The 12702-nt window shown below is 31.2% G+C and overlaps 1 protein-coding gene across 2 annotated transcripts; it reads right to left on the bottom strand.

Moving 5' to 3' along the window:
- Positions 1-372: 372 nt before the first annotated feature.
- LOC101512535 (probable LRR receptor-like serine/threonine-protein kinase At1g06840) lies at positions 373-12340 on the bottom strand. 2 transcript variants are annotated; one of them, XM_004500335.4, is made up of 20 exons: positions 12131-12340; positions 11040-11190; positions 10835-10906; positions 10656-10727; positions 10387-10530; positions 10182-10253; positions 9969-10040; positions 7736-7810; positions 6900-6968; positions 6704-6772; positions 6508-6579; positions 6190-6276; positions 5302-5370; positions 4456-4940; positions 4172-4330; positions 3335-3618; positions 3121-3172; positions 2618-2868; positions 1477-1611; positions 373-1006 (listed from the first exon to the last, which is right to left on the bottom strand). In XM_004500335.4, the coding sequence occupies exons 1-20, from the start codon at positions 12231-12233 to the stop codon at positions 698-700; spliced, it is 2802 nt and encodes a 933-aa protein (XP_004500392.1). In that variant the 5' UTR covers positions 12234-12340; the 3' UTR covers positions 373-697. The 2 variants fall into 2 exon arrangements, with proteins under 2 accessions (XP_004500392.1, XP_027190783.1); XM_027334982.2 differs by lacking the exons at positions 11040-11190; positions 12131-12340 and having other exon boundaries at positions 10830-10846.
- Between the last annotated feature and the right edge of the window lie 362 nt (positions 12341-12702).

The raw sequence follows: 12702 nt of genomic DNA, 5'->3' as shown, positions 1-12702 counted from the left end.
AGTTCTTTTAAAAAACAAGAATAAAAGTAAATTGGGACTTCATGTTTTAAAAATATAAAAATTGCTCTCATCAAAATTTTGATCAAACCTTACTCAATTATATAAAATCACTTGTAAGTTGAAATATCTTTTACTTAATATATTTTAAATCATATCTAATTTATTGTGAGACTCTTATCACTCTCACTCACAATTATGACTGAACATTTGAAATAAAATTTAAATAGATCAATAGTGGAGATATACCTCCCACTTAAATATCTCACGGCATCTAAGAGATACCTCCCATTTTATCGACATGTATGACGAGAGATACCTCCCACTTAAAAACACATTTTAAGTCATATCGAGACTATTTAACACTACTTCAAATATATAAATTTTCTATCTTAGTGGAATTCACTTCCTAGAACTTGAATCGCACCACATAGCCAACTTGTCAGCTTCAACCGTGAACCAGATCATGTTCTTTGTTTGCCAAAGGGTGAACATATGGCCACATTCAAACTACATCATTTCACATTATTAAATTTACAGGGTGAAGAAACTAATGTAATAACATGATCTCATCATTAAATTTACAGGGTAATAAAAAACCACACACTAGATCGACCATTATTGCTAAAGCTAATATCTTTCAACTTCTGTAGTTTTATCTTGGCTTGGTGTTTGGTATTACTCCACTAAAAAAGGTACATTATACATATCTTGATGCAAAAGGAGTCTTTATGGGTGAGGATGAAGAAGGTGTACTGCCTAGATAGCTGTCTGTTTTGCCAGAACCACTGGTTGTAGATGAAACTCTCATGGTATCTGAATCTGACATCATCGAACACATGTTTTCGAGCTCTCTAACCACTTCTGCCATTTTAGGACGTGGCTCTGGTTCATCTTCGCAACACTTTAGGGCCAAAGTGAAAAACTTATCTGCATGGTCAAATGGGTAAGACCCCATGTGTTCATCAGTAACTGAAGATATGTCGCCCGATTGGCATGCAAGATTAACCTGAAAAGGATTTAGAAAAGTGTCAGCGACAAGCACTCTATTATTAACACGGATTCCTTACAATGATGAGAAATACATAGTCAAGATATCTTGATCATTGAATGAAGACCAGACGACTCATATTTGACTTCACTAAATAACTCAAAATATAATCAAAATATAAGATATCCGATTTTCATCCGGTAGTTGACATATGTGACGGCAGAGAATCCAATTTTGCTATTATTTTGGATCTTTAGGGTAGGGGTCTCTATTTTTTTATTGAGGTGGCATTATTCCTTTACAAAGGATATTTACTGTATGAAGACAAAAATATAACGAGGCAGCAGAAAAAGAAAAGGCTTTCTAAAATTTAGATTATGTCCGATAAATTACAGTAAAAAAACTTTCCAACTCTTAATACCAGGTGATCCAACCACACTTGCTAGAGAGAATAAGGAGAGAAACTATGTCTGGTAGTAAGAAAATACCTCTCTAACAATATTTTTTCCATGTGAGATAGGGTGCATTCCAGTCAAAAGTTCCAGAAACACAACACCAATACTGTAAACATCACTTTTGTCGGTCAGCGTGTGAGTTAAGAAGTACTCTGGATCAAGGTAACCCTGCATATTTAAAACAGTGAAAGAATAATGAAGACAAAATTCATCAAATAAATAAAATCAACCTTCCATGAAACACATTTTTTTTATTTTCCATTGTTTTGAGAAACCATTTCTTGAACTCCATCTTAACTAGCCAAAGAAGACAACTGCGAGGCTGAACATGGCCTACAAAGCTAGCCCAAGTTGTTCAAGTGCCAATGATTATTGGGAGGAACTTTCGACACCCGCCAACATCACTTCATCCGAACAAAATGCAAAGTTTGTGCTACCCGGAAGTACACTTCCAGAAAAGATATGCCGTCTGGAAGTACACCTGAATATGTGTATTTTTTTTTTTAGAAATGTGGTAGGTGTGGAAAGTTGCTGCCGTGATTATATACTATAGTTTAAGCTCTGAATGATACCATTTGGACTTGGGATTTAACACCCATTCATTGTAGGAGAGAATCCATACACTAACATAGTACTATCTCTGTATCTTCACCTAACAGTTAAGTTTTTTAAATTGTTGGTTCATAACATAGTATTAGAGCTTCTATGACCAATTGGTTTTGAGTTCATCTTTAATGGCCCATTCTTTGAATAAAAACAAGTTGAATTTCAAGTTTTCAACAAAAAGTAGGCGGGCCTGTGTATTGTCCATTCTTCAAGTCCAAAAAGGCTATTGCATAATAGTGGGTGTTGAAGATATAAAATTAAATTAATGCTTTAAGGTCATTCATGAATTAGAAGCCATGTTGTGTTGGTAACATTGTAGAGCTGGCATGTTCTAGCAGTACTACTCTGGCACTTCACCTATATTAGTAGTATAAACTGGTGCTGTTAGTGTTTGATACAATAATACACATCTATGATCTATCTGATCAAATCTTATAAGAGACCCTTTTCACCTTTTATTCCATGTTCCATCTAACCTTGCATTTTAGAGAAATAGTGGTGGTGGTTAAATCTAACCAAGTAATTTCTACAATTTTAGAAAAACCAAATCTACTCATGAAGGTCTTACCGGGGTCCCCTTTACCACTGTGGATACATGACCAGGTACAATTCCTTGAACATCTGGAACTGGGGCAAGCCTCGAAAGTCCAAAATCTGCTACTTTCGCAGTGAACTTAGAGTCCAATAATATGTTGGTAGACTTGACATCTCGGTGAAATATTGGAGGATCAGCTTCTGTGTGTAGATACATGAGACCTTTAGCTGACTCTAGTGCTATCTTCAATCTCATAGAAAAAGGCAAAGGTTTTTCTGATGTAACTGTAGTTTAACATTAAGGACATTGTGAGGCAACAAAGAAATAACAATATCCAAATATCATTGTTCATGTCTTGAGTGCAAAAAAGTCTAGTGTGAGAGAGTGTGTTAGAGATATAAAATAAAACCATTCATGCATATTTTGTGAAAGCTAGTTGAAGATACAAACTCTGTTATTACTTAGTAAAATGCACTGGAAACCAAAAAATTACTAGACAAATTCAGTAAATTATAAAAGTGGAACACATGACGTACCAGAAAGGTGGTCTCTTAGTGTGCCATTTGACATAAATTCATAAACCAGCATCTGCAACCATGACAAAACAGTCCATACGGTATAAATCCAATACAGTCAGAGAAAGAAAGAAGATAGAAAAGGAGCTTATTATAACAACATTTGTTGAAATATTTAATATTGAAATATCAAGTAAACCATTTGTTGAAATTTCTGAATTTTGAAACAGTGTACCTGTTCACCTTCTTCATCACAGTATCCAATTAGTGACACAAGGTTACGGTGATGTAGCCTTGATAGTACTGATATTTCTGTCAGAAACTCCTTCTCACCTTGCAGCGATCCCTGCTGTGCACGTTTTATGGCAACCACAGTGCCATTAGAGAGAATACCTTTATAAACCTTTCCATAGCCTCCTTGTCCAATTTGAGCATTGTTGTCAAAATTGCTTGTAGCAGCAGCCAACTCTCCATAAGTAAAGGCTCTTATGCCGTCAATTTGCATTGAGATCTTAGATGCTGTGAATAAATACAAAACTATATAAATATACTCTTTAATAAACTCATTTCTATAACCAATCAGATAGGGTTTGTAACATTATTTCCATGCATCCTGTTAACACCACTGCTAAGCTATGAAATACTGACACTGACAATGACACAAAGATACTGCCAATAAGTTGAGAAAAGTTAATTGATTGAGTACAAACACATGTGTCTGTGCTGGTCAGGGTCGAGACATTGGACCGTTTTTCAATCTGAAGTATCAGTGCTGCATAGGTGCTTAGAGCTCATGCGAAAGATTTAAAGGTGAAAAGTTTTCATTAGAGAAAAAAATCAAAGGAACGCACAGTAGTGAATGCAATCATTTTAGTATGGCAATATGCCAAATGACACAGCCAAAGGTTTACATGAAAACATTAATACTACTTGAACAATGATAAAAGATAATCAGTTATCAAATTTGGTTAAGTAAAATAAAAGCACATAATGACATCAAGACTTCTCATTATGACAGAGGCCTCACTTGAGAAAAGTAAAAGAAGTTGATTCAGGGTAAGGAGGAACTCACAATGACGTGGTTTGGAAACTGCATCGCGATGTTTCATTCTTATTCTTAATATTAAAAGAACAAAAATTGCAGACAACGACAGTGCACATGCAACTGAGCCTAAGATTATGCCCACCAATGCACCTGTGCTTAAGCCTGAGTTTGAAGAGGCGTTGGTCCCTGCAACAATATTGAGAAGTATTGAGGACAATCATATGAAAATTGCAAATATGGTATTCAATGTTCAATATATTGATAAGTATGCTACAAGGAAAAAGATTCCATGAAAAGTTTCAAAAACATACCATTATTATAAGGAACCAAGTCCATCAAGTCATAAGGTCCAAACAAATCACGATTAGGAATAATCCATCCCGTGAACATATTTCTAATCCGTTGGATCTCACTTGTATTGAAAGTATGAGAACTATTGTTATCAACATATGCAGGAAAAAGCTTCAAGATCATTAGCAATCGAGGTCCTACGTGCCACTCAAAAGTATAGCTTAATTCATTGGCACTAATATTAAGATTAGAAGTCAAGTATTCCTCAAATGCATCGAAGTATTGAGGAAAATATGAAAAACCAGGACTTCTCAGTCGATAACCAATAATCAATGGAGCCACACAGAAACACTTTGCAGAGTATTCATAAGGAGGTGGACATTTTTTAGTGGGACAAGGGTCGCTGATGTTTGTTGGAGATGTGCCATTTGTGTCACTACTAGCTACTTCAACTTTACAGAATTGATCCAGTGTGTTATCTGAGCATAAGGGATTCCCATCAAGCCTGAAATACAGTAATTTTCATAATAGCGACGTTATTTGGACGTCAAAAAGTTGACACCGCATTCCAACATGTATAAAAATATACCACTTATAACTGTTGATGTGACTGTAAGTGAGAGAAAAAAGTAACAAGAAAACCAACACCGAATCCAAACAGTGATAAATATACGATGTTGGACAATGAGGGAAGCTAATTTATGAGCAGTGTATGTGCTAAATCTAATGTTCAATTGTTTACCTTCACAAAATGACACTAATATTTTGAACATTATAACAATGAGACCAAAAAAATAAGTGAAAATCTCTACTCTCCACTACTATGGTTTCAGTACAACCTCCACAAAAAGTTTAGAGAACCTTACAAGAGTGTGACATTTGGAGGAAGGTTAGTACTGCCTGATATGCTTATAAATTGGTTATTTTGCAACTCTCTGCAAGATTAGAAACAAAGGATCAGAAAATCAAAAGCTCAAAACTAATACTCACTAGCATTCATGAAAAAGGAAATACAAGTTAATCAACTATAATAGCAAGAAAAACATCTAAAATATACATTAACAAATATATATATATATATATATATATATATATATACACCCACACACTATCCACTATATGCTTATAAATTGGTTATTTTGCAACTCTCTGCAAGATTAGAAACAAAGGATCAGAAAATCAAAAGCTCAAAACTAATACTCACTAGCATTCATGAAAAAGGAAATACAAGTTAATCAACTATAATAGCAAGAAAAACATCTAAAATATGCATTAACAAATATATATATATATATATATATATATATATATGCCCCCCCATACTATCCACTAACCATAAGCCCTTTCCTTTTATTAAAAATAGTAAAACTGTTGTGTTGGTATTTTAGAGGTGATTTTGGTTTGTTTAAATAATCTAGGGACTGAATATTGTGACTATATCCACTGCGATAAAATTATGTAAAAAGTTAGAATAAGAGGAAGAGTATTTGTATGAATAATTCTTTGATTTTATTCAAATGGTCTTGCTGATTTTCCTCATAATGTAACACTCAAGAAAGGCTTAACTCAATCGTCACTAGTAATGAACTCACAGTAGTCCAGATACAGACAATTCTCTAACATGAACATTATTACAAAGGCTGCATTTATGCTGCTGTGCATTCCTCAACAAAAACAAATACTCATACACACACTAAAACATACACATCTAGCTAGAAGAGAAACATTGTAGAATTTCTCATTTCAAATCTTACAACAGCAATCTTCCGGAAGCATTTGAAGGCTTGTTTAGCCAAATGATGGAAGGAACACTACCACTCAATAAATTGTTTGCAAGTGACCTAACACAAAGAATGATGTTAGTAAAAAAAAGCAATTTATTTTATAATATGATTGATTTAAATAAGAAACATAAAATAATAATATGTGAGATGTTAATAACACCTTACTGGTTAGTAGTATTTACTAGCAAGAAAGTTAATAATATCACATAGATAGTAACTCTGTTTGGCTTGTATATATATAGAACACCATTTCGTGCAGAAGAAAGGATAAAACAGAAGACAACTTACAATTTCTGGAGACGTGTAAGACCAGAAAAATAGGATGGAATAGTTCCAGTAAGATTGTTGTTTGATAAAATACTGCACATATCCCCGGGGTCAAAAATTAAAAGTAGATTTATTTCGACCAATAAACACGTATGTGCCGGATAATTAAATGCATAAACAATAGAGAAAAAATTATTTAAATGATAGAGATTCTTACATGGTAGTGATATTTGCAGCAAGCTTATTGGGAGGAATTGATTCATTCAACTGATTGGAGCTGAGGTCACTGGAATTTGAACAATAATTAGTGGTTGATAAATGCAATTAGAGTTTACAATAGACTTTCTTTTAAAAATATACATCAAAATTTTCACTTTGTTTGGAACAATCACTTCTCTTAATGCATAACTTACATATAAAGGAGGTGGGGTATCTTGCTTAAATCAGGAATTGGTCCTTGCAAGTTGCAATTCCTAAGGCTCCTGAAAGTACCAAGAAACCAACACAACATTGAGATGCTCAAACATAACTCCAAACCTTTCTCCTAACCAAACTAAAGTTATGTTGTGTTGAGAAATTTTTTGAAGTACAGTTGAAGATAAAGTACAAAAAGTGAATAGGTGTTATTCTTCAAATAATAACAGAAGATAATGGACCAGAGTTAAAAGTCTTTATCAAAATAATGAGCACATTAATGTGACAGTAACAGAACATCATTGCTGATGAATGTTATGCAATACTTTAATACTTATAATTATTTGAAGGAAAGATAAGGCTGCCATGTTCTACTTAATTTTTTGGGATGAAATCTATGTGTATTCTCCCACCAGAAGCAATCCCTTTTGGAGCTGATAGAGCAATAAATGTAGGACCTCTCCCCAAGAGATTTATTTTTCACAAAGAATTGAACCAAAGATCTCTCCCTAAGAAGTATCCATGTACACATTCTCCCTACTTGCATGCCTAACATGCATCCACTTCACATGGTTTTTTGAAAGCTTTTTTCCCCCTTTGTTTGTAGTGCCTAACCAACAATCTCTATTTTGTATAACGGTCATTGTTATATATGAGAAATTAATCACAAAGATTTTAGTATCTCAAATTGGTACCTCACACCTAAATATTAAAATAAAGGATCTCTAACTTCAGATTCATTCCTTCAACTTGAAAAATCATGCACATCCTACATACATTTTTATGGAAATTAGCAAAACCTACTTCGAGACAAGGGATTGCAAAATTCACTTACAACTTCACCAATTTTGACATGTTGGCATAACTATCTGGAATGCTATTTCCACCAAAGTTATTGTTGTCAAGTTGCCTGCAAAAGAAAAAGAAAGTCCACAACAACACTTTAAAAATATAATTATACTACAACAAGAACTAATTATGAAAGTAGTTATATATAAGCATATTTCAGTAATGATTATGATAGAGGACACCATTGGCAAATCATTTACTCCCTTGTTTCCCATCACTTCCCCTAGCAATTTCACTTATCACCTATATAGCTTCATAGCTCTTCCAATCAGTATAGATTCCAAATTCGAAACATGTATTAACACAGTTGCATAAGTTGTAATGATTTTAGGTTACATAATTTCTTACTTCCCTATGTATCTTCTAATGCTAATTTTTAGTTGAGAGTATGTCTATGAATGATGATGAGAATATTATTACACAGTATTCTAGCAGTTATCGCTGCTATTCTCGACGTTCCGTTCCTTGAAGGATCTTTCCACGTCGACGAAGCAGGAATAGACAGAAAAGACTTCGACGGAATGAGATTCGCGAAGTCCCTGACTGTATTCCGGTCATCCTCCGTCGGCGATGTGGTGCGGGCGGCGAAAGCGGCTGACGGAGTGAGAACTCCGAACCTAGCTTCCGTCTGTATGATGTTAGGGACTGTCGGGATGCAACTTTTATAAATTCGATAAGTTGAAGGGTTTGTAAGAAATTATAAATTCAATAAGAAATAAATCAAATGATCATCGACTATTTTGTCACATAAATATTTTCCAGAATATGAGTTATTAAAAGAAAAAAAGTATTACGAGTAAATAACTAAATATTCAATTTAGTACTTCAAATTATCAAATTTTATTCATAATTGTTGGGATGTAACTTTTATAAATTCAATAAAGTGAAGAGTTTGGAAGAGCATTAATTCAACGTGAGTTAATTAAATAAGTTCACCGCACGTAATTCATTTATTTTTTAAGTGAAGGTTCATTAAATAGGATTATAAATTTATTATTATTAATAAATTAATAAAAAAAATAACGGTTATAATTTTATTATTATTAAATTACAAAAATAATGTTACTTCTTGAGAGGTTATATTGACATAACTATAATTCTTTAAAAATTGAATTTTACGTAACTACACGTGCACAAACTTATTTTATTGTCATTGAAGATGCTCTATAAAATTATAAATTGAATAAGAAATGAATGAAATGATCATCAATTATTTGTCACATAAATATTTCTTAGTATATGAGTTATTAAAAAAAATATTATTATGAATAAATATCTAAATATTTAATTTAGTACTTTAAATTATAACATTTTATTCATATAGTGTCCTATATTATCGATATTTTAAAATGACATTTCAAATTATAAATGATAATTAAACGTGTGCCTTCTTGAGTATAATTGTAAGAATTATAATGAAAATAATTGATAATAATAAGGAAGTATTTGAAATTTAAGTGAATAATATATCGATACATTTGATAATAGATTTAGATAGAAATAGATTTAATTTACTTACAAATCTATAGATCAGTTTAATATATTGTTAATATAAAAATTATATTGATACGGCTCTATAATTTCAAAAAATAAATTAAATATTTATTCTTTATGTTATAATTATTTTATATTTATAATGTGAAAAGAATTAAAAAAATGCTTGTAAAAACGAGGGAGTTAGTATATTATTAGGAAATAGTTATAGTTGACATATATACGATATGCACCGATGATGTAAACAACTTTATACGATTAGTTAATATAAACCATAAATTGTATAATTGATAAAAATTACAAGTAATAACCATACCATCAATAATTCATATTAACTGACAATGTAAGATTTATTTATACTTTTAATATACTGTATTTTCTCTCATTTGAATTAAAACATGTTGACAAGGTCATGTGTCAATTCATACATAATCCAAGAAAAAAGAAAAATAGTCATAAAAAATAAAATACATGCAAATTGTAGATTGAATTCTTCAACAACTCAAAGTCATAATATAGAAAGCACTATTATTTGAAGATTTCAAAATTTGATCAGAAAGTATTTTTCTTTTTGACATTATCATAAAGTCTTTTAAATAAGGTCAATATCATACTAATATATATTTATGGATAAAACTTGGTGATATAGAGGACCCTATGTTTGATACATGACTACATAAAATCATATATGCTCTCTCTCACATGCATAGAATAAGAAACCATACAGTATAGACAAGTTTGGCATATTGGATAGCTCATGTGGAAGATGTCCTGATAAGTTATTGTTGTCCAGAAGCCTGCAAATCAAGACAAATATATTAATATTAATATTAATATTAATATTAATATTAATGTAGGCATGATAAATAAAACTAAAAATAAAACCAAGAAAAAAAATTAATGGTTGCAATTATGTAAAAATTCAATTACCAACTTACAGATGAATAAGGCTTGGTAATTTGGAAAGTTCTGGTGGGATTTGTCCGCTAAGGGAATTATTGTTCATGTGACTGCTCCATTGAGGAAAAAATTAATTAATTAATTATTTTAATTTTTTTTGGTAATAGTAATAAGGAGAAATAAAAATGTTATGTCAAATAACTCTTAAAGCACATTTTCATTTGTTAAAAAAAAAATACTTACAAGTGCTTTGTCTTGTTCAAATTTGCAAATGATAAAGGTATAGTTCCTGATAATTTATTTTCATCAATTTGCAAAATTCTTAGTTTTGGAAGAAAGCCTAGTTGCTCTGGCACATGTCCTGTTAATTCATTTCCACTCAGGAACCTGCACAAAATAAAATAATTAATGATAAATCTATATTAAAAATAGCATTCATTATTTATGCTACCATTTGAATTTGTTTTTTATATCATCCTACATGCCAAAAGGGAATTGAAGGGTGGACTTACAAGAGTTCCAAAGATTTGATATTGCCAATTTCCTTTGGAATTGTCCCATTTATGTTGTTCCACATGAAGTTCCTTTAATAATACCAAAGGAAAGATTAAATTAAAAGTTGCAAAATGGTGGAAACACTCAATGAGTCAATTCTACTTCTCAAGCAAAAGAGTTTCATAGTGAACCTCACAATATTTTCAAATAAGCTAAGTTGCCAATATTTGGTGACAAATTTCCAGACAAATTCAATTTCAGTAGTTCCCTGCAATCAAGAAATTAAATCAAACTTATTTTTCAAAAACTTAATATAGATTGATGAATATGATTGATAGCTTGTCAAACATATTTCTCATTAAAAAAATTTAGAAATATGCACGCAAATATAGAAGTCATACAATTCTACAATATGTAGAAAATTTTCCTCTATTGTTTCATTAGAGCACACAACTCCTCTCCAACGAGATATACATGGGTCACCATCGTTCCAGTTGCTCAAATGTCCATTTGGATCATTCAAACTTTCATGTATGTTCTTCAATGCTAGCACTACATGTCAATTCAAATGAAATAAAAAAAAAAATTAGACATTGTATAAGCAATTTATGTTTAATTAATAGCTAGTAATGCAATAGAGTTTATTTAATTTGTTCACAGTGTAAAATTTAAATTAAAGATTCCGTATGCAATATATGTTTTTTTTATACGGATAAATATATTTTGAAATCAAACTTAACAAAATAAAAAACACGTCAACAATACATATAAAGATTTCAAAAGTCAATATGAGATAATCAAATCAAAACATTTAATCTTAATATTAATTTCTTCTACATATGATCAATCATCAAGAATAATGTAAGATCTACGGTCTTTAATTCAATCTATCTTTGAAAAAATATTTGTTGATGTTCGCTCATATTGACTATAGGTGATCTTTGATATGATCAATCCAACCATATGTTAACAAATCATATATAAAATTGAGAGAGTGTTGAACTTGGTGGTAATCTCCATAAACCCCTTATTTAGAATACGATACCGACAAAATGAGTTATTTACCTTTGTGAACATCGCATTTAGACGAAAAAATAAATGATGTCGCACTACATTATCAAAGATATAACAAGAAGAAAAAAAACTAAAACTTCGTGAAAAATAACTTATTTGAATGAGAGAATAGAATAACTTCAATAACATATTTCAAATCAAATAACTTGAACTAGTTTTTTTTTATCTTAGGATGCAATATATGTTTACCAACAAACTAACTAGTAATATTTGTCTCCAACAAAAAAGTTAACATAGGCAAATTCTAAACGCGCGCACACACATTGTTACAAAATGAGTAAAGTGAAAAGTTTGTGATATAAGGCGAATAACTCCTAACCTCTCTTATCAAATTCATCTAACTATATAACAAATAAAAAACTAACTTATAACCAAATAATGAATAATAAAAAGAAAATATTATCAAACTAATACGCACCTTCAGTAGGATCAGTGATATTGATAACTTGCGCGGCAGCAAGTATGAAATAGAAGCAGAAGCATAAGATGATGAAAACAATTTCATGCTTTGAACGACACATAATGGGGAAGAAGTAGAAATCACCAAAACTCTTTATTTTGAAGCAAATATTATACGAATGAACGTATTAAGCTAAAGCTTGGGGTGCCAAATATATTTGTGAGTAAACGTGAAAATTAAAGTGGTACTAATGTCTCTCTTTTAATGGGTCCCCAAAATAATTTAGAAGTGTGGTTGACGAGGTAAATTAAATTAACCATCCCTTTCAAAGCTGCAACTTTGCACTAGATGTTTTAAAATAATTTGATAAAACAAAAATTAAGGACAATTTGGTGTTAAAGACTTTGACTTTAAGCAAATGAGATTTATGTTAGGAAGAGTGGGAAATACTCCCTCCTTCATTTAACTTTCGATTCTTTTAGTATTACACACATATTAAAAAAATGTGGTTAAATAAGTTTTTAAATTTTAACACATATAAAAAATTTATTTTTAGTCCTCATTGAAACAATTTTCATTTTTTAGTCCTT

Source organism: Cicer arietinum, chromosome 5 (genome assembly GCF_000331145.2).
Source record: "Cicer arietinum cultivar CDC Frontier isolate Library 1 chromosome 5, Cicar.CDCFrontier_v2.0, whole genome shotgun sequence".
Taxonomy (NCBI): domain Eukaryota; kingdom Viridiplantae; phylum Streptophyta; class Magnoliopsida; order Fabales; family Fabaceae; genus Cicer; species Cicer arietinum.
This window is presented reverse-complemented; position numbering and strand designations above follow the sequence as displayed.

Excerpts from the sequence above, each read along its gene's own strand:
- LOC101512535 (XM_004500335.4), bottom strand. The coding sequence starts at position 12,233 with ATGTGTCGTTCAAAGCATGAAATTGTTTTCATCATCTTATGCTTCTGC. Across the intron at positions 6,773-6,899 it reads ATACCCCACCTCCTTTATAT|TGACCTCAGCTCCAATCAGT; the intron begins GTAAGTTATGCA and ends TTCAAATTCCAG. Across the intron at positions 4,331-4,455 it reads CTTGGTTCCTTATAATAATG|GGACCAACGCCTCTTCAAAC; the intron begins GTATGTTTTTGA and ends ATATTGTTGCAG.